Raw genomic sequence first — 22,776 nt, 5'->3', positions numbered from 1 at the left:
CCATCCAATACCTAGTATGTTATCCCATATGGTGGCCACTGGGCAGTTATTTAGTTTGTTCCTTCCTTTCGGACAGCATTTTGTTGCTTAGTTGTTAGCAGATGACAGGTTCATGATCCTCAATGCAAAAAGGGATAATCTTCATAAGGCATGGGATGTTTGGAATCTTTTTGGGCATGCCTCTGGCCGCCATGTTAATACTCCGAAATCTTCCCTTATCAGTAGCATTGAATTATTTTTAGTCCTTGGGGTGTTAGTACCCTGTGTCAATTATGTTTGACATTGGGGTTATCCCTTCGGTGTTTATGTTCAGCCAAACCATTTACTGGAATGGACCTTGCAAAAGTTGAAGGCCGAATTTGTGATACCTTGTTGGGAGTTGATGTTAGCCAAAATATTTGCGGGAATGGATCTTGCAAAAGTTGGAGGCTAAATTTGTTTATTGGAAAATTGTTTGGTGTCTTCTTAATCATGGAAAATTGTTTGACGTCTTTCTTGGTTCTTCTTAATCATTTGGTGTCTTCATGGAAAATTGTCATGCAGCTAATTGATTACTGATGGAAATTTTGGCAGTGTCTCCTATTCTTTCGTGAAAAGGCAAATCAGAGGAGAGACCTAAATTTACTGGCATGTCTTGGACTGACCTTGATGGTTGATGCCACTCTCTTCCCCCAAGACACATCCTGATGCCATTTCTACACTTGTTGTTTGTGTGCCAGTCTTGTGTCACCCCAATATTGTGGCTTGTCTGCAAGCCTCATGCCCTATGTGCTAGCCTTCTGTCCGCCTTTTTGGCGTGGGGGGATTTGCGCTTTGTTCACGTCCAGTTTGTGCTTTGTCCTCAAGGATGCTATGGCTATAGTGGGTCACATGTTGGTGTCCCCCAGTCTGAATGCAGCCAACGGAAATCAACTGTGCATGCTTTGGGATATAGCTAGAAAGAGACCTAACTGGTTGTGCTTCGATTGTAGTAGTATGAGGCCTCTTTGGTTTTGGCTTAAGTTGGGTACTTTTAGTGGTTGTTGCTTTCCCTCTGGTCAACTACATCACTTTGCAGCATAATGCCTAGACCGAAAAGGTACTATGGTGGATCAGCCCATGGATAAAGATAAAAGCATCTACCCCATTTTGCCAAGTAGCAGATTGTTCAACCAAGCAAGCTTGATGGAATAAAGGTAAAGCGAAGGAGGCCCCTACGCCCATCGTACTTGTTGATCCTTCTCCATTGTAGGACCTCCTTTGCTCTTATTTGCATTGTCGAGACAAGTCTTTTGACGTGTATACTATGTGAGTTTCTATTGCCACCAAGGCTCCACAACTCTCCAAATAGCTACAGCCACAAGAACTTGCAATTGATCCTCTTGCTTAGTTAGCTTTTGATGCGGCCGGTCAAGTCATCACGCCATGGGATTGTAAGTATCCAGATTTTGCTTCCCACCTTGTAGATTGGCCTTCTCCGTGTCGACCGAACATATTGCTCTGGCATGCATCCTTTGCACTATCGCTTGAAATGGGACAACTTTGCAGGACACTGCTTTTCGTGTGGAAAATTGGGGCATTTTATGGCCGAATGCCCAGAGAGGCAACCGTCTTCAGATGATGCGCATGTTGTGCTGCCTATAGAGGACATGGTACTTGATGCCCCGTGAGACATGGGGCCATCTAGTCACCTAATATTTTGGATAAAGGTAAACAACCGGTCCTGGGTTTGGATTCCCGTAGCAATGATTGGCTAGAGGTACGTCCCAAAAAAGGTAAAAAGTTGGATGGTGGCTTGGCGGATTCTGGGCCCAATGTTTCACAGGATTCCATGCTCACGTATATGCGCAGGAAAGGAATGGTCTCTTCACAGCATGTTGCGCATCTGTGGTTCCTTCTGCTCCCCGTAATCAGTCTACGAGGAAAGTATATACAGATGGTCCAAAGGGCCCACCTTCTAAGTTGGCGTTTGATAATAGAGGTAATGTGATTACACCCTAGGATCGTCGTTATCCTTGTTCCACTCCCAAGGCAGTGGATATTCCATCTACCTCTAAAGCGGCTCGTCAGAATTCTTTTGCAGTGTTAGCTGATTTTCTGGATGAAGGTGTCCTTGATATTCTAGCAGACAAGGTTAAATCAAGGCAAGCGGTGCCTCGTTCCTGATTTCTTTTTTGAAGATATATGAAGATAGCCACGTGGAATGTGCGAGACATTTGTTCTCGCCATAAGCAACATGCCATGTGGACTGTCTTGCATGAGAATTAGTGGGATGTCTTGTGTGCGGTTGAGCACAAGAGCCACGGTGAAGCAGGAAAAGTTGTGGATTGCCATGGGTTTCACTTGTTTTATGCAGGAACACATGCTATGCACTATTCTGGCGTGCTTACGATTGTCCATGAGAAATACCAGCCTGTTCTTATTAAAAATGATGTACAGGGCCGCTTTTGGTAATCGAAGTTTTATTTGAAGGAGAGATCTTATGGTTGTTGGGCCTCTATGCTCCGAATGACCCTTCATCTCGACGGGATCTTTGGAAGACTTTGCAGAGCTCCATGTCACTTGGCAGAAGGGGTTTTTTGATGGGGGATTTCAATATGTGTGTTGACTTTTCTCAGTCCACTTCAGGGCATTCGGTGATTGATGCTCCGGAAAGCCGGGTGTGGAATGTCTTTGCTCTTGAGGTACTTAAGCAAGATCTATGGTCTTGGCTCCACACTTCTTCTACAGGGTTTACTTTTCATTCCGCACAATATGCAACTACATGGTCGTGGCTGGACCGAATGTATATCATGCAGGATGATGATTTTCTTCATGAGATGCTGGAAATGAAAGTCTTGCAGCAATATGCCTTGTCGGACCATTTCGCTCTCCAGCTTGAGATACTTGCCCAACCCATTGCACCTTTTATGCAATTGCTGGATAGACTGCCTTTACATTTCAACTCGTCTTATTTGAAGCATCCAATCTTTCAAGGCTATATGCAGCACTTGATTGAGAGGTTTTTAGTGGTCTTCGTCTCTGAGGGCTCGGCTTCCTTTGAACGACTGCTCTCTAATGTGCAGCGGGTTGCTCGGCAGTATGGGATCCATCATGCCTCTATTTGTCGGAGGCGTCGAGACACAGCGGAGGCCTTACTGGCTTTGGTTCATTCACTGCTGGTGGACTCCCCAGATGATGAATTTTTGCTGTCACTGGCAATGCGTGTGGCTGATCCTATCAAAGAATTTTAGTTGAAATCTTATCAGCAGGCCAAATCGCACAACTTGACTGACAATTTGCAAGATAGTGCTTGTCAGACTCATAAGTTCTTTCGCACCTTGCATGTTTCTCGGGCTCGAGAAAATACGACTAGACTCCAGGATTCAGAAGGTCGAATGGTCACTGATCCGCAGACCATTGTCAATATGTACAAGAATTATTTTCTTGATCTTCTTGGTTCTTCTCCGTCGCCTTCTAACCAGGTTACGCATGCACACTTTGTCTTCTATGATTTGGTCTGCCATCAGGTTCCACTTGATATTCAAACCAGTTTGGAGGCTGATATTTGTGAGGAGGAGGTTACGGATGTTTTGTTACACCTGCCTAAGGATAAAAGTCCTGGTTGGGATGGTCTCACTAATGAATTCTTTGAGAGCTCGGCTATCCAATTGGTGAAGCCATTGGCGGCTATGTTTCAGCAGGTTTGGGAAACCGGGGTCATGCCCTCCTCCTGGAAAGAAGGCCTTATCAAATTGCTTCCAAAGGTTCCTTCACCGTCAATGTTGCAACATTGGAGACCAATTTCTTTGATGGATTCGATGTATAAAATCTTTTCCAAAGTGCTGGCAAATCGGCTCCACAAGCATCTTCCAGCTATTGTGCATCCTTTTCAATATGCTTTCATTAAGGGCCACAACATTTTGCATAATATCTTAAATGTGCAAATGGCTATTGACTATGCTAGGCACTCTAGTCAGGAAGTCGTATTGATTCAATCGGATCTGGAAAAGGCTTTTGACTATTTAGATTGGTCTTTCATTGCAGAACTTATGTCTGCTATGGGTTTTGGTACTCGGATGTCCCAATTGATCTACACCATTAGTGCTGTGGCTTCTTCGTGAGTTATGCTCAATGGTGGGGTTATAGAGCCATTTGTCCTTGCACGTTCGGTGAGACAGGGTTGCCCTTTGAGTCCTCTATTCTTTGCTTTGGCGACCCACTCGGTTCTTTCAATGTTATCTTCAATGGCAGCCTCTATTCAGCTGGCCGGATTGTCTCTTCCTTTGGGACAACACTTTATTAGCTAATCTTTGGCTGATGATAGCTTTATGATTTTGCGTGCGGACAAGGACAACATGCGCAAGGCATTAGATATTTGGATGCTCTTTGGTCATGCTTCTGGTCTTCGTATCAATGCCTTCAAATCAGCCATTCTCAGTTGCACGGAGTCTAATTTACAGTCATTGGGCTGGCAGGGTCAGGTGGTTCCCCGTGGTTCCATTGTCAGGCATCTTGGGTACCCGTTGGGTGTTGATGGTTTTCCAAAGCAGCTACTGAAGTGGATTTCACAGAAACTGGCAGCCAAGTTTATGTATTGGAACCCAAGGATATGGTTCTGTGCGCAGAAGAGATGCCCCTTGGTCCTGACTTCCAGCCTACGGCCAAACGCACCAAGCATACCTTGGAAGAGACAATGGATCATCAAGATCATTCCTATGCTCAGGTTGCTTTTGATTCTGTGGACTCTCAGGATGTTGACTGGGAGCATTTGCTGGAGTTTGCCAATACTCTGCTTGGTGATTATGTTCAACATAATTAGGAAGTCTTTTCTAACTCTGCAATTGAAGATGTTTTGGAAGCCATTGTGGACCCGAAAAATGTCCTGCGCTCCTTTTCAGTGTTTTATTTACGCGTTGTGATATTCTTCTTCACTGGTAAGATCCCACAGTTTTCTCGTATTCGCTAGTGGCTGCACAGTCTGCTACAAGGGGAATGTGTTGAAGAGATTTTTGTTGGGCCCCGAGGCTTTTTTGAGGTGCTGTTGAAATTTGAGACGCACCGTGCTGCACTCCTGTCTAAAGTGCCTTTGTTCTTTGATCGCCGTTTGGTCCATGTTGTGCCTTGGGAACCAATGGCAGATTTTTAGCGCCTGCTGCAACGTGAATGCCCTGTGTGGGTTGAAGTGGAAAATTGCTCGGCTGTCTATTGGCCAATGTTGTAGGACGCCATGGCCGCTGTGGGCACTGTTCTGGTCCCTCCAAGTCTAAGGGCCGTGAATCGTAACCGGTTGTGTATGTTATGGGACACTGCTAGGAAAAGGCGTGCTTGGTTACGTCTCAATTGCTCTAGCATGCATTCTTTACACTTACGCTTGAGATGGGGCAATTTTGCAGGACATTGCTTTTCGTGTGGAAAATTGGGGTATTTTATGGCCGAATGCCCAGAGCAGCACCACACTTCAGATGCTAAGCATGTTGCGTTGTCCATGGAAGATATGGTGTGTGATGCTCTGTCGTAGGATGCTACCCACCCACCTAAAGTTCTGGATAAACGTAAACAATAGGTTTCGGGTTTGGATTCCCGTGGCACTGACTAGGTCGAAGTACGTGCAAAACAAGGCAACAGGATTGTTGCCTTCCACATCAGAGCATTCGGTAATGGACGCGCCGGAAAGTCGTATGTATCATGAGTTGGCTCTTATTGTTCTTAAGCAAGATCTCTGGTCCTGGCTACACCCGTCTTCTACAGGGTTTACTTTCCATTCTGCCCAGTATGCAACAACATGGTCGCGGTTGGACCGCATATACATCATGCAGAATGATGATTTCTTCCTGATATGCTCGAAATGAAAGTGTTGCAGCAATATGCCTTGTCGGACCATTTCCCTCTGCAGCTTGAGCTGCTTGCACAACCCATTGCACCTTTTCAGCAATTTCTAGAGGGACTCCCTTTGCGTTTCAACTCGTCTTATTTGAAGCATGCAATCTTTCAGGGCTATATGCAGCAATTGATTAATCGATTCTTATCGGACTTCTCCTCTCAGGGTACTGCTTCGTTTGAATGATTGCTCTCTAATGTGCAGTGGGTTGCTCGGCAATATGGGATCCATCATGCCTCTCTTTGTTAGTAGCGTCGACAAGCAGCGGAGAACCTGCTGGCTTTGGTTCGTTCTCTGCTGGTGGACACTCCAAATGATGAATTTTTGCTCTCACTGGCAATGCGTGTGGCTGATCTTATTAAAGAGTTTCAGTTGAAATCTTATCAGCAGGCCAAATTGCAACATCTGACGGAGACTTTGCAAGATAGTGCGTGTCAGACTCATAAGTACTTTCGAGCTCTCCATGCCTCTTCTGCTCGAGAGAATATGACTAGACTCCAGGATGCAGAAGGTCACATGGTCCTTGATCCGCAGACTATTGTGCATATGTGTAGGAATTATTTGCTCGACCTTCTTGGTTCCACTTCTCCACCTTTAGGCTAAACTACTCAGGCCCGTTCAGTTTTTTATGACCTGGTCCGCAATCAAATTCCGTAGGATATGCAAGCTACTATGGAGTCAGATATTTGTGAGGCGGAGGTTATGGATGTTTTGTTACACTTGCCCAAGGATAAAAGTCCTGACTAGGATGGTCTCACCAATGAGTTCTTTGAGGTTTTTGCTACCCAATTGGCGAAACCATTGATGGCTTTGTTTCAGCAGGTGTGGGAAACGGGGATCATGCCTTCCTCTTGGAAAGGACTTATTAAACTGCTTCCAAAAGTTCCTTTGCCGTCTATGTTGAAACATTGGCGCCCAATTTCTTTGATGGGTTCTATGTATAAAATCTTTTCCAAAGTAATGGCGAACCGGCTCCATAAGCATCTTCCTGCCATTGTGCATCCTCTCCAATATGGTTTCATTAAGGGCCGAAACATTCTGCACAATGTATTAAATGCGCAACTGGCGATTGATTATGCAAGGCATTCTAATCAGGAGGTCGTAATGATTCAATTGGACCTGGAAAAGGCTTTTGACTATCTGGACTGGTCTTTCGTTGTAGAACTTATGTGTGCTATGGGCTTTGGTGCTTGGATGTCTCGTTTGATCTACACCATCAGTGCTGTGGCGTCATCGCGAGTCATGCTGAATGGAGGCGTTACCGAGCCATTTGTCCTTGCCCGCTCTGTCAGACAGGGGTGCCCTTTGAGCCCTCTCTTCTTTGCCCTTGCGACTCATCCAATTCTTTCGATGTTATCTCATATGGCAGTGTCTACTCAGTTGGTTGGATTGTCACTTCCTTCTGGACAGCACTTGATTAGCCAATCCTTGGCTGATGACAGCTTTATGATTCTGCGTGCGGACAAGGATAACCTTCGCAAAGCATTAGATGTTTGGGCTCTCTTTGGTCAGGCTTTCGGTCTTCGCATCAATTCTTTGAAATCAGCCATTCTCAGCTGCACGGAGTCGGATTTGCAGTCATTGGTTTGGTAGGGTATGGTTGTTCCCCGTGGCTCCATTGTCAGGCATCTTGGGTACCCTTTGAGTGTTGATGTTCCCCCAAAGCAGCTTCTACAGTGGATTTCTCAGAAACTGGCGGCTAAGTTTCTGTATTGGAAGTCTCAGGCCTGGCCCTTCCATGTTCACCTCAAAGTAGCCCAGACAATTATGTTGCCAATGCTCACATATTTCTTGCCATTGCTGCCTTGGACTACTACTACACTGAATGCTCTTACTCGTTCTATTCGTTTCATGCTATGGAAGAAGGATTCCGTGCATGCAGGCATTTCGTGGATTTCTTGGTCGCATGCGCGCACCCCCAAACGCATGGGTGGAGGGGCTATTTTGGATGCACAAACTCACATGTTGGCACTCCGTTGGTCTCTTTTCCGTGCCATGTGCTCGGATCATCATCTGTGGGTCGTTATTACCCTTTATTTCCTTGAGAATCACGGGCTTCTGCATGGTAATACCCAAATCGGGAGTTCTTGGTGGCATGTTGACTCATCTGGTTGCCTCTTAGGAAGATGTACTTTGCTTTAGAGTTGGGTGTTCTCGTGATCTGCGAAAGGAGGCTAATTCATTACAAGCAGAAGTGGTGGCCACATCTTGGTTGCTTAATTGACCACATAAAGATTTGCGACGAGATAAATTTTATCTGATTGCTCAATTGGGGTTGCAGTTGGTACATGATGTTGCCATTCCTAGGTAGTCCCATCTTTATTCTTTCCGATGCATATTCTAGCACTTTCAGGTGCCTAGAGTCTAAAACTTTATCGGTAGAATCCATTTTCTTCTTTTTATCGTGGTTCAACTTGGTAGGATTGGATATTTGTGAAATTGGATGATTTTCAAAACAGGTCGGTTGATCAGATCTACCACAAGATGGTAGAGGACAAGTGATGGGTCATCGAGAAAGCAAGTAAAGTCTGTTGTTCCTAGGATAGTAGAGAGAAGTGGTGGGATAAATTTCTTCCATTGTGGAGGTCCAAGATTCCTTATCGGGGGAAAGTATTTGTGTGGAGGCTGTTTATGGGTGGTCTTTCTAGTGGGGATGTCCTATGTGCGTGTAAGATCTTGTGGGGCCGTTGTATCTTTTACACTACTTGTGATGACACATTGATTCACCTTTGCATCTCTTGCTCTCTCACGAGACACATTTTGAGCTTTGTTTCGTGTGTGTGGACCTTGGTGACTCAGCATCAACGGACACCATCCGTACTTGGGTCTTGGGTAAGATGGCTTCATTGTCTTCTTTGCACTCAGTTTATCCCTTCCTTTTCCAATTTCTTAGATGGAAAGGTCTTTAGCACGTTTGGCATACCCTTGATGCCTTCATTTTTGATTTGGCCTCAAGTATTCATGGTCATGTGGCGGCCAGCATGTACCTAGCCATTCAACTTCCCTTTGAATCAAATTGAATCTTCTAGCAAGTTGATTTAGTTTCCTAGATTCAAATGTGCCCACTTGTGTAGCCTTGCCCGACACATAATTTACAAATGGCTAGATAGCTAATTATGTTTGTACATACATATATTTCTAGGTAGACTCATCCTTTTGTGGTGACCTTTCTATCGACCTTCTAGTGTATGCAGAGTTGTGTCAGGAGATTGACATGGGACCATAGGGTACGTCGTCATACTTGGAGCATCCACTATAGGAGATCTTCACACGTATGTCTCCAGATTAGATCAGCTATAGGAGATCTTCACACGTATGTTTCCAGATCAGATGGCTCGATTCAAAGATATGGCGGTCTCAGACACCATCAGGCCATTCTGTTAGATCTACTTCGGTATGCTCTAATGCTTCGGTTTTCAATAGATGGTAGATGAAGAATACACAAGTCCAACAGAATCAATTTCCCACTTTTCCAAGGGAAACATCATCAAAATGGGGTTTAGTAGCCTCTTACAATTTTCCCTAGCATCGTGTCTCTAATAGATATCACAACACTTAGCATATTCAAAAGCATATTGGAAAATCATTGGCCACTAATATTCAACACATACAGACTTCTAGGTGGTAAGCCATCTAGAAAAATGATCCCCACATGATGAATCATGGCATTTCTCTAAAATGAATGGTACCTCATTAGGCACTACATAATGATGATACAACTCACCCACTCCCATTCTATATAGGACACCAACTATAATGGAAAAGTGAAGTGCATGTTGCTTAATCTTCCTCTTCTCAGACATAGAAAGAGCTTACATAGGGTTACCTCTAGATAGATAATGTGTAATAGATGTGTACTATGATGGAATTAAGGCTGCATCAAACTTACATAACTCTTCGCAATCACTGATGTTAGCCATGTCTTCTTAGGCTCACCCAAGTCCATTAAACATTCAACAATTTCTTGCAATTTTGGTGGCTTACTCTGAATCTCATAGTCAAACTCCTATAAAGATATTAACTAGTTGGCCAAGCAATCTTAGGGTTTAATCTTGTTCATCAATAAGTGTAGTCCCTCAGTCTTGGTGAAGAACAACACATTCTCATAAAGAATATAATGTCTAAATTTATTGGTGGTCAAAACTATAGCCAAGCATACTTTTTCTAAATAATTGTAAAGAATCTTTGAAATGCTTGATTTTTTGCTAGCAAATGTAATCAGATGATAAAGCTATCCTTCCCAAATTTGGGATAGATAGGAACTCATGCTATGCATAGTCACAACCCTAAAGATATAGAAACTTCATTCCTTTAAGAAGCCTTAAGTACTGATTTTTTGGAAAGTTCCATCTTAACATCCTCAAACACTACCTTACATGGTTCAGTCCATTCAAACACATGGCGATGTGATAAGAGATTCGTCAGTAGAGGTAAAGAATGCTTAGCCAATGTGTTAGTTAACTGATGATATTGCCCCACAGATGAGAAAAAAACTATGAAACTTCCTTGGGCTCGTGGGTATGACTACTACTTTCTTAGGATTAGTAGTAATACCATCTAAACTCACCAAATGGCCCAAGAACAAGCCATAAGGAACCCCGATACACACTTTCGCAGATTGAGTGCAATGCACTACTCATGGAAATATATAAAATATTTATGGAAAATAATAAGCAATCTATTTTGAATCGTGACAGCCCCCAAATCATCTATAAAGACCTTGAGTTCTTCAAGGAAAATATCGGCGAATGTCTTGTCAATTGTCCTTTGCTAAGACCCAAGGGCATTCCATGAGTTGTCTTGGCATCTGTCTCCTATGGCGCTCAATGATGGCTCTAATTTGTTTGTGGTGTGGATGTCTAGGCCTTCCTTCGGGTGGGCGTAGGTGCCTAGACCAGCTGAGTGCCATCCCTATCCAAAGGGACACCTACAAAAGATGAGGTCCAATGATGTACTCTTGTAGGCTGTGGCAGTAGTGGTATGTGCCATAGTGGGTCGTGTAGCAATGAAAAAGTCAATGACAGCTCTTTGTCTATGTGAGCTGAGCTGTGGGGGCCTCCTACTCCGTAGAATAGCTGCTCTACGCCTCTGGAGCTCCAAGAGGAAGAAACCCAAGCATCTTTGATCCTCAAACTGCATGATTCATCTCAAGGGTCGAAGACCCTCTCGAAACAGACAATGGTATCTGCCTGGTATATCATAATATATCGTGCATCGGCAGATGTAGTGTTCCTCTGTCTCTAGCTCTTTGTTGCATAGTGGGCATATGCATTCCTTTGTTTGTATGCCCTCCCATCTGCCTGTCTCAATCCTCAAGTGGTGGGATGAGGTGTAGATCTTACCAATAACTGTGTGCAATCCATGAGGTAGCTGTGTATCCATGTAATTGGGTTAGGTGATCAAAGTTCAAACCATTCTCAGATACTTGAAGGAAGTGGGTCTGGTAGTATGCCATCCTTGTGCCATGGGGCAGGGGTGTCGGCCACATCTTCTTCATATCTAATCTCAGTATGTCTGCTCTGATCACATGGTTCAGCTTTGATCGGCTTAGGTTGAGTGTAGGGGAATCCAAGCTATAGTCAAAGGGGGGTTCGTCTTTTAATCTGCAGCCCATGTAAACTCATGCATGTATTCATTTGAGCATACCAACAATGTTTGTCACCATCTACTGCTAGCTGTCTAGAAGAGGCCAGGGTTAGCTGTGGTATCTTTCTTGGGGGAGCTCCCATAGTCTACGTATGAAAGTCACTGCCTAGATCAAGGCTTCAACCACCATGGGTGATGCTCCCATTTCAGCTCTGATAATCTCCTCCGTTTGTTTGCCATGACTTTGTATCTTTTTATGCATGATGGCTTATGTAGAGAGAGAGAGAGAGAGAGAGAGAGGGAGAGAGAGAGAGAGAGAGAGAGGATACGACAATCTGCTCTGTTTGTTTGCCATGACTTTGTATCTTTTTATGCATGATGGCCTAGAGCTGTCTTGTAATCTTGTAATATTGTACTTGTACTTTTTTGTGATTAATACAATTACCTATTATAGCAGAGAGAGAGAGAGAGAGAGAGAGAGAGAGAGAGAGAGAGAGAGAGAGAGGTGTGCATCTTGTATACATGTGAGTGTCACTTATCTTTTCATTTCTTGCAGAGTGACTGGAGAAGTTCGGTTTTCAAAGTATGAATTTCTTTTTCTATGGCAGAACATTGTAGGATGTCATTAGCAGCTGCTTTAACTCAGAGAGGTGGGTGCTCCCGGATGGAGACCATCCATTCCAGTCCGGCATAGTAACAAGGGATGGCCAATTTCTAGCTTCTCGTCCAGTCCCATAGCGTCCCATCCTGTCCCTATACCATCCCAATCTCTTCCCCATGGTTGAGCCCCCTCTCATGGTGACAGGAGATGACAATTCCTGCCCCTGTCCCTGCTCCCATCCCTGTTCCCAAAACCCATTCCATGTTACTATGAGTCCGGTTGTGCCAACTTTGTAATTTGCTTTTCTTTTGCTGGTAGCCTTGTGGCTTCTTGTGCAGTTTTCTACCTGAGAAGGGCTGTGGATGAAGGTTGAGACCTTCTTCCAAATCTGCAGCATGGATTCAAGATAGTGCTGTAGGCATTTCTGCACCTGTGGTAGACGTGATAGTTATCTTCTTGATTATGCTCCCTTTGCATCCTTACCAAGCTTTTTGTATTTTTGGAGCCATGCATGTTCACCATAGGGTTACTCTCATCACTCTGGCCATCTTTGCATCAATCTGTGTTCGATTTCTATTGATTTTAGAAGCTAGAGTAGATTCATTTGAATTTTCTTTTAGAAGAAGAGTCAGCTATTTGCACTGCAGTCGACTTGAGATGCAACTTGCTGGCTTCCGACTTGGACGGTTTTGTAACTGTTCCCGCCAAGAACATGGCCCAGAGGCAATTTGGAGTCGTCTCAGACAGTAGAAGTCCTTTTTCCAACACAACCATATGAATGCTCTCTAAACTGTCTTGCTCTTCTCATCTCAAAGTTGTAGAATGGAAACATGCAAAGTTTCAGGGCAGCTTTGATGCCACTGCAAGTTCCAGGTGTAGGCTAACATAGTATAAATGCAGAGTCTTTTTTTGAATATCAAACTTTGGGTATCAGAACAAGTAAATTCAAGGGATAGAATACTATAGTATTATTATTTTTCTAATACAGTCAGAATTATAAAAAGTTTACATTTTACAATGTATTCAGCTGCTTGACAGCATATCATTGTCGCAGTGATCTAAAATTGCTCTGACTGTAGTGGACTTTACAATCGGGTGTCCTTTTGTTTTGATGAGCTGATAAAAGGTGCATCATTGTTTTACAGACTTTGATGTTCTATCGTGGTAACTCTGCTGGACCAGGGCATGCAAAAGCTGTCTTAGCTACAGTCAAACTTTCAGTTATCTGCAGCTTGCCATCATCGATTACTCTTCTGATCGATGCTACTGGTAGATGAAAGCTGAATCATTAGCTTGTTCTTTGGTTTCAGAGGAACATGTTCTCGCACCTTAACATATTTGTGTCCTTCATGTCTATTTCAACTCATTCTATGCTGTTTATACATTGGATCAGATTATTCTTTAGAACAAATAAAAGCTTCTTCCCAAGCAGATCGTGATCAAAACCGTCTGCAGAAAAATCCTGTTACTGTAGTGGGTGGTCGGTCTCTGAAAGTTGCTGTTGTTGCTCTGGGTGCTAATGGGAGTCCATTTGCAAATGCTTCCTCTCTTCCTCTGAGTTGGAGTTTAGAAGGTTGTGCATCTTTAGGTTACTGGGAAGGGCATAATATATCAGTGGATCACATTCAATATGGTCAATGGGAGGAGACACTGGTGCTTAAGGATGGGGTTGGCGAGGTAATGACATTTGTGATGGGGCTTATGCTCAATTCTTATTATGGCTGGGCTGTATCTAATAAAAAATGTCTTTGTTTGGTTTGTCTATCTTGAAGGTTAAGTGGGGTTGTTGTTGATACTTCTGCTGTTTATTTTCAGTGTCTGGTGCGAGCAACTGTAGGCTCATTAAATGAAAGGTGGTTCTCACAACTGCCCAACCAAGAAAGTTTCTTCTCAAAAATGGAACTCTTAATAGATGCTGTGAAATTACAGGTCATCTTTTCAGACATTATTTGAATATAATCTCTTTTATATTAATATGCATGGTATGATTTCTCCCTTCTTATTGCTGATGATGAAGTATTGTTTGCATCATCTTGCAGGTGGTTAGTTCTTTGAGCGTAGACCCAAATTTTGTGCTGCTCTACCACCATTTTAGTGCAAAGGTACTCCCTTGTGTTTGCTAGTTCACAGTCTATTTAACCTCTTAAGCATTGGGTTTATTTGAGTTTGAAAATCTGGAACTTGTCCAGAGAAAGGATCCTATAAACTTCAATTTCTTCTAGTTATTACATAAAGCTTGCCAATTTATCTCCTAGAAGGTCACTGATTCTCAGTTGAGAGTCCTCTTTACATTACAAAAAAGAGAAGTTCAAGGACCAATATGCATGTATATGCACTTAAATGTTGATGGAAACATCTGAAAGGAAAAGCATAAATGTTCTATATTCATGAGCTACTTTTTGTTGGAAAGTGGAGCTGTTAGTAGACAACTAAGTAGCCTGATAGGAACTAGCAAACAGCTAGTAACTAACAATAGTGGATTGGTAACTACTTGTGAAGTGAGTGAGTTATTTTGATAAGACAAACTTAGTGTATTGAGTGGTGAAGTGAATATTTCAGCACTTTAACACAATGAACGATGATTGTCACAATCACATGCCAACTAGAGAGCAATATTAGCAATCACAACTGAATGAAGAATAAATGAAGGCCAAATATCAGAGAAGAGGTGCTAACTTCAATGTATCTCACTCTATTCTTACTCTTGTTCTCTCATTCTACCACAGAAGCTGTGAAGTAACTGTGAAATACATTTCTCATATATAGGACGACTGCCATAGACAATGTTCTGAAATGTAGGACCTAGTTAATGAGGCCTTAATGAACTATTTTTGAAATCTAGGCAAATCCTTGGGTAGATGAGTAGTTTACAAGGAGAACAAAAGATTGTATGAGACACTGAAGTCATCTTACATCTGAATCATTGTTGCTTCCGTATGTCATATGGACTGGTCTGTAGGGTACCATACCATATGTATTTATATGATTTAGTATGGAAGAATTGATCCTTTTCTTCCACACCCTCTTTAGTACAAAATCTGCCCTTTTTTAATATGGAAAGACAGCCCCTTTTCTATGATGATTGCTGTATAATGTAATATGTGTTCACTCTCATCTATCTACTTGTAAGTTGTGGTGCATGTTGTGCATGTGGCATATGCCTTACATGTTTTGGCTTGTTGCCCTCATGTATTTTGTAAAGAAAGGCTCTACAAAAGAAAACGCAAAAACATTTGTATGACAAATGCACAGACCAATAGAGAATATAGTTAGGGTCACAGTAACATAGAGACAATGAACACAGTAAATAATAAAGAATGAATACTGAAAAGAATACAATGCTCAATGCAGCAAACACACTTCACAGTGAAGAATAGTGACCCTTGAACTCCCATTTTTGGAGGATGGGGGCAGAGAGTATGAGTTGGAGAGTGTGCCGTACTTTGATGGATCTTGAAACGCAGCAAGGCAGCCTCCGAAGGTGTTTGGCAGCAGGAAACACAGCAAGGAGAAGTTGGATCTGTGTCAAACAGGCAGGAAAATGCAGAAAAACAGCAAATGCAGATGACTGCTGAAGTGGTAGACAGTTGTTGGCAGCAGAATGTTGAAAATGCAACTTGTAGGGAGGTTGCCAGCTGATGGTGACACCAGCTGTGCAGAAAACACAGGCTGATCAGGGAAGTGCAACACCAAATGTAGGCTTCTGAGTGCAGCAGATAGTGGGTGACAACTGGAATGGATGGCAGCACCAGTTGCTTGATCTGCAGCAGTGAAATTGGGGCAGAAATCGGTCACTAGTAGCAAGGAATGTTTGGACAGCCGGTGCCAAGAGGTGGACAGCAAACCGGGACAGCTCCGGCTGAGATATCCTCCACGAATGGGTTGTGGGGATAGGAAAGCTCTAGCACTTGCAAATTGCAAAAACGAGATTAAGGCTGGATGGAGGGCAGCATGCCTATTAATAGAAAGTTTGGTTCCTCCCAATTAGGATTTGTGGTTATGGGACACATACTCTCTAGTAATGTGTTTCGTTTCAATATAGGTTTAATTCATTAATTAATTAAAATTTGGGGCTGTTTTAAAGCTAATGCATTTTAGCTTAACATATTCATATTGTGTATTCTAATGGTATTGGTATTTTGGCTTTAAACATGTGTTCTATCACTTGTAGTCCAAAATTATCAAGTTAATGTTTTCAGCTTGTAGTAGTGTTGTACCATGCCTTATTAAATCTTAAGGTACCATTTAGTACCGTATGTTATTATACCATATTGTATCATACGTTCTATACCTGACAACTATGATCTGAATTGGGTCAGCAAGTTTGGTAGGTTTTTGAAGTTCTAAAATCTAGAGTATAGATAGCTGAGATTATGTGGGTTGTGTAGCTTTTGTGCAAGAATGAACATTGTTCCTATTGCCAAGTGAGAGTCCTTGGTGGACTCCACTCAAGGGGACTCTGCTTGGGATGCCTTGCTACTAAAACAACTCTAGGTAGAGGGACTTGGGACAACCTAGCACTTTTGACATATTCATTTGCCCACCTTACAAATGACAGATATCACCGTTTAGGTAGGGGGTGATACCTTGTCACACATGAGGTTTTCATGTGCGCCCTTTGGGAGTTAGGCCATGCAAGTTGACCTACATGTAAAACTGCCATGTGCCCATTGTCAGTTAGGCCAGGCACACATGGGCACTTAGATCAAAGAAGGCTAGGCAGATTGGCGAGCTTGGGCTAGGCTAGTGGTTGCTTTGAGACATTGAATGATTAGTTAGTCCCTTGTCACCCTCTTGGAGTTCTGGGTGACTTGGTGGGGTTATGCCTTATTACATTCTAATTTAAGTGGGGGTGTAAAGTTGAGAGTTGCTTAGGTCCCTTGTCACCCTCTCGGGGTTTTGGGATGAGTTGGTGGGGTTATGCCTTATTACATTCTAATGTGAGTGGAGACCTGAAGCTGGGTGTTCCCTAGGCCATTTAGGACTGTATTGTGCTTGCACTTTATTTGTACTATGAAAGATGAAGACAAATGAGTTTGTAATAGACAATCTCTTACCCAATTGGATACATGCTGATTGCTAACAGGATTATACTTTCATGCATGCTGTTAGCAGCCTATTATGTCTGCCTTGCTTGTGTTTAGGACATCTTACATCATTTGCAACCATTGCCAGTCAATTTTCTGTCAGAGTGAGATCGTGATGTGGGAATAAACCAAAGAAATAGTTGGTATTACAGAATCTCCTTTAAGAATGAGGTGAATCAATCCCTCAGACCCCTTTTGCATGAATCTTAATACCATGAACTCCAAGAAAGTTGTGAGATTGCCTACACTGAGAATATACTGATAGCGCAAAAAGAAAGTTGTATCCAATCCATCATCTCCTAGGGACTTGCTCGAAGGCAAGGCTGGAAGAGCCTGTACAAGCTCCTCCTGTTTGAAAGAGGCCAGCAAGTCTAGCTGGAGCAAGAATTGTACATCTGTATACTTGTGACAGATTATGCATTAACAAAGGGACTTCTTGCAGTTGAGAAGTGTGTTGCAAGTTGAAGGTAAGGTCATCTGCAAAAGTAGTGGAAGTGCATACTCTTTTACTCTACAGATTGAGGTGGGTTTGAGCCAAACAGGTGTCACTTAGGACCCTCCGAGCCCATTTCTTCATTTGCTTGACTGTATACTCTTAGACTATTGCAGCAGTTTGATTGATGCCATCATTGATTGTTGGGAAATTTCAAGCCCCAAGTGTAAAGTTTAGAGACTCAACATGGAGAATCTTTGTAAACAGTTTATGGTCCTGCCATTTGCAGAGAAATTGTGTATGATAGGGACTAGATGGAAAGATAGTTAACAGAAGTGTTTATTTGGTTTACTAAATTGTGATTTTTACCTTTGTTTACAGGCTAACCTGGTTGTCCATGGTGGATCCAGCCTCATTGAAGCACACAGCAATGACACACGTGTGGCTGTTGTCCTTGAGCAACCATTGACGCCAAAATTTGCCTACATGACAATAGGTGCTAGGGGTCTGGGAAATGCTCTTATCACAATATGGGATGTTGGGCTAACAAGTCCTGCATCTGTGGCTGCCTTGGTATGGGATCACATGTTTTTGTGTGTTATTGTGGCATGCGTCATCTGAAGTGTGTTTAACTAAGAGAATTGACTAAAAATTCTGCTATGCAAATTGTAATGGTTTCATGCTGGTTCAAATCTGTATGCCTTGCAGAATGTTGTAAAATTAAAGATTTCGTATGGTTATACAGGTTCGTGAACTTGTGCACTCATATGGTGTGACTGTGGTCCTTATCAAGCTTGAGGAAACCATCTTCAGTGTGCACATGCTACCAAATTCTTTAACTAAAATTAGTAGTTGATACATCCAAAAACTGCTCTATGAGAAGATGGCAAAGTTTCACACCAGAAGTTGAAGCAGTCACTTTTTTAGATGGCATCATATCAGCTGTAGACATTTTCGGATGGAGGTTGAACATATAAGATGCACTGGAAACTTGGTAATTTATTGCTAGTTGACATATAGGACATCTATTGTGGAGGGGATATGAATCATGATATGCCATCTCTATGATTTTGGGTTATAGTTCTCATCCACCTGTCATTAGTTCACTGACTATGGTGGGGTTTTTTGAGAAGATGGATTTATGTTTAATGATCTTAAGAATTTCAAGCAGTTTGGATGTTCTTGTTATGCCCTGCAATACTGCTGTGGATTGTAATGCAAGTTTTTTGTGTTGGTTGCTTCAGGTGCGTGTGTCTGAAGTGGCATGGGTGCGACTACTTCTACCTGATGAGGTCACTGTTGAGGTATCATCCCAAGTTTTTTTACTGTTGCTTATCATCGTATCAGACTAGGCTTTATTTTGCAGTGAGATGCTTAGAAACAGAGTTCATGCTGACTGTACTAGTTTTTTAAATTTGAATTTATAAGAAATCATGATTATTGTGTTTCTTACTGTTAATGAAGGTGAAAACGAAATATGTTGTATCCTGGATCAAACATTTGTAGGGGAGAATCATTAAATTACTGTGGCTTTTGGCTGCAAGCTAATATATTAGTTTAATGGACGTTGGGCTTTTTTTGAACAATTGAATTTGTTTGCAGACTTTTGTTTTGAATTATTTATCTCACTCAAAAGTGTGATAATACAATCATAGATTCCTCAGTGAGGGGCATATTTTAGTCAAAAGCAATAGTAAAATGGCTCCAAGTGGTTCTGACGGAGATCTCAAATATATCAGACCTGAGTTTTGAAGTGACTATAACAGAGAGTGTCTGGAGTATACCAGCAAAGGGAAATCGGCCTGGTGAAATATCAGGTGATTTGGAGCAATTTATATGGTCCACAGGACCTAGAACCTTGTGAAACGATGAATATTTGAAAAATCTGGCAAACAGTGAAAAAGCCATCCAAACTCTTGGAGTTTTGCCAAACCCTTTTGGGAAATCACAGACTGTTGGGAACCAGAAAACTTCTCAGGATCAAGTATGCCATAAGTGATTTCTGTATATTTGGAGGTGGAAGGAACCTGTTAACTTTGGCTGTTGCCATTTGATAAAGGAGAAAAGAGAAATTTCTCATCGAAATCTCCTAAGTGTCTGATTGTGGAGCTCATCCTCCTGTTCATAGGTGTGAAACTGGCTGAAGAAATGAAATAAGCATTGTTATCTCTCTCTATTTGGATCTGTGATGCATTCAATGAGTAAATCTTGCTTGTGGGAACACTTTACTTTCTTCTTTGTTTGGTTGGGTTTTTTGCGTTATCTGACTGAGAATGAATGCTTTTTGTTACATCGGGCATTTGGTGTCCTGTTGCAAGGATTCAGGGAGTACTTTGCGTTTGGAAAGTAGCTCACTTAGCAAATTGTTGCAAGTCCTCAATATCGATGCTGGGTTTGAAACTCCACAACATAGCAAAAGAAATAATCTCCATAAGAATAGTCCATCTGTTGTGTATATGCCACAAGAGTAAGCCACAAAGATTCTGATATTGAGAAGTGATGTCATTAACCCTCTCTATGCCAAGAGAGAGCTCCAAGCCTGAGAAGAACTAGAAGAAATCCAAGTCAAGGAAGAATTGCCAACTATCTGAACACAATGGAAGGTGGTTAGCTTGTGAATGTACAGCAAGATAGAAGAATTAACTTGAGAATGTCGAATATCAATAAATGGAGTGTCTGATCAACTGGATGGTGCTTTGTCTTTAGAACATGAACTTCTGTGCTGTAACTATGACCCATTGAACAAGAGGGTTTCAATGCTGAGGATAACTTGCATAGGGGAAAGATTGGATGTGTAGTGGGTCTCTTGGAGTCATGCATGTGCCCCAAAAAACATGGGTGGTGGGGCTATTCTTGATGCGTAGACTCTTGTAGGATTGGGACCTTGTAGGGCGTCTGACACTTGAGTCTTCTTTGGTTAATTGGATTTATTATCTTGTGATGTAAGATCACTCATGGTTGGCCAGCAAAGCAAATGCCCTTTGGGGATTGCACAAATCTCAAGCTTGGTGGAAATTGACAATGATGGAGGGATGGATCGACAAGTCACCATTCAAATGTAAGATATTCATTTGGAGAATGTTGGTGGGTGGCCTTCCCCTTGCATCAGCTCTTGAAAATAGTTGTATCTCCAATGGGAATTGTATCGTTTGTATCACTGCTATTGAGTCTCCTTGTCACAGATTAATTTCCTGGCCTTTTGCTCAGAAGATTTGGGGCCTCCTTTTTGACATTTGGCATGCTATGGTGGGGACTAGGATGGGTGCTTTTGATTGGGTCTTTGGCAAGGCTAAATATCATGGTCCAGCGGAACCTCATAAGAAGATCTTGTTTCACTTTCTTCGATTTCGGTGTTTCTCACATATTTGGGTCACTCGCAATGTGTTCATTTTTGATGCTGCTTTGGGCGTTCAGCATCATGTGGTGAAGGTGAAGGGACTTCTTTAGTGGCAACTTGATCTTACCCAGCATGTTGATATCTTGATCAAAGATGATTTAGTTTCTTGGCTTTGGGTGGTCTCTTCGCTAACCCTGCCCTGACTGTTTGTAATTTGTCTTTTGTACTGTGATAGGACATAATATAATAATTCATTATGAAAAAGAGAGAGAGAGAGAGAGAGAGAGAGAGAGAGAGAGAGAGAGAGAGAGAGAGAGAGAGAGATGATGGCGACCCGTGTGCTGTCGTGCTCTGCGTGTAGCCTGTGTGGAGATGAGCGCTGCCTAATTGCCCTGATTTAGGGCACGATTTCAGCGTTTCTTCCCTGTTCGTGGGCCCTGCATCCCTACATTAACTGCCTGCCGTTCTGGGTATCTGGCTTTTGCTGTTACGGGACCTCCAGATCTGCTGCGACCCTACTGTGAATCTGCAGGGACGACTTTGCTGAGGAGAGACAAATCGATTGCAGCAGACGACCTTACGCCAGTGCAGTTCTGCCCTGCCCCTGTATGAACAGCCTTCTCACTGCCAGTCAGGTACAGACCTGTTGTGCGAGCAGCCCAGACTTCAGCACAGTTCCTGTGCGCCCTTCTGCAGGTAGTCAGGTACACATTTTGCTGCTTCAGTTCAACACATGCTTGGGCAACTTCCTGCAGGGTATAAACACAGACAGTCACAGGCCCCCAGACTTACAGGCTCAGACCTGCGGTCAAAAGGCTTGCATACAGGCATCTGCAAGGATAGAGAAATCTGATTGCAAGGACAGGTCACGTCAGGTGAGACTTGCAGGCAACTCGCTGGCAGCAGGCGCACACACACAAAGAGAGAGAGAGAGAGAGAGAGAGAGAGAGAGAGAGAGAGAGAGCGTTGCTTTTACGAAAAAAAAAGAGAGAGCGTTGCTCTTGGCTGTGCCCCCTGACAGAGAGAGAAGACAGCAATATGGCTGGCCTGGATATGGATTTTCTAGACCGGACGGTGGCAGCCCTTGGCCCTGATTCTGATACAAAGGAGCCGGAGGATATGGTGCCGTGCACGGAGGAGATGCCTCCGGGTTCTGAACTGCCGCCTGCGGGCAAACGCTCCAAGCATACTTCTGACGAGCCAATGGGTCCTCGGGAACGTTCCTATGCGCAGGTTGCCTCTGATCCTGTGGATTTGCAGGAGATTGACTGGTAACATTTGTTGGACTTTGCCAATACTCTGCTTGGCGATTATGTCCAACATAATAATGAAACTTTTTCTGACGCGGGAATTGATTACGTGCTGGAAGCCACGGTGGACCCGAAATCAGTCTTGCGGTCTTTTTCGGTGTTTTATGACCGTGCCGTTATACTTTTCTTTACTGGCAGGATCCCATATAGCGCTGGGCCTAATGCTTCACAGGATTCCGTGCACATGAATATGCGCAGGAAAGAAATGTTCACTTCACAGCATGCTGCGCGTACTATGGCCCCGTCTGCCCCCCGTAATCAGTCTACAAGGAAAGTCTATACAAACGGTCCCAAGGGCCCACCTGCTAAGCTGGCGTTTGATACAAAAGGTAATGTGATTACACCCTGGGATCGACGTTATCCCCGCCCCACTCCCAAGGCAGTGGATTTTCCTTCTACCTCTAAAGCAGGTCGTCAGAATTCGTTTGCAGTATTGGCTGATTTTCTGGATGAGGGTGTCCTGGATGCTCTCGCGGAAAAGGTGAAATCGAGGCAACAGGCGCCTCGTTCCTGACTTTTTTTGAAGATATATGAAGATAGCCACGTGGAATGTGCGAGTCATTTGCTCTCGCCATAAGCAACA

The 22,776-nt window shown here is 43.1% G+C and overlaps 1 protein-coding gene across 4 annotated transcripts in view; it reads left to right on the top strand.

The window, feature by feature from the left end:
* EMB3012 (embryo defective 3012) overlaps positions 1-22,776 on the top strand; it is a 184,440-nt gene that overhangs the window by 48,427 nt on the left and 113,237 nt on the right. For all 4 annotated transcript variants that reach the window (XM_087699842.1, XM_087699844.1, XM_087699845.1 and 1 more), the window contains 6 exons: positions 13,172-13,295; positions 13,420-13,703; positions 13,842-13,955; positions 14,066-14,128; positions 17,928-18,119; positions 18,791-18,850. In XM_087699842.1, the coding sequence (XP_087555968.1) occupies positions 13,172-13,295; positions 13,420-13,703; positions 13,842-13,955; positions 14,066-14,128; positions 17,928-18,119; positions 18,791-18,850 (837 nt within the window). The remainder of the gene's footprint in view (positions 1-13,171; positions 13,296-13,419; positions 13,704-13,841; positions 13,956-14,065; positions 14,129-17,927; positions 18,120-18,790; positions 18,851-22,776) is intronic.

Source organism: Lygodium microphyllum, chromosome 19 (assembly GCF_053477565.2).
Source record: "Lygodium microphyllum isolate KBCC chromosome 19, Lygodium_microphyllum_v1.1.10, whole genome shotgun sequence".
NCBI classification, from domain to species: Eukaryota; Viridiplantae; Streptophyta; class Polypodiopsida; order Schizaeales; family Lygodiaceae; genus Lygodium; species Lygodium microphyllum.
This window is presented reverse-complemented; position numbering and strand designations above follow the sequence as displayed.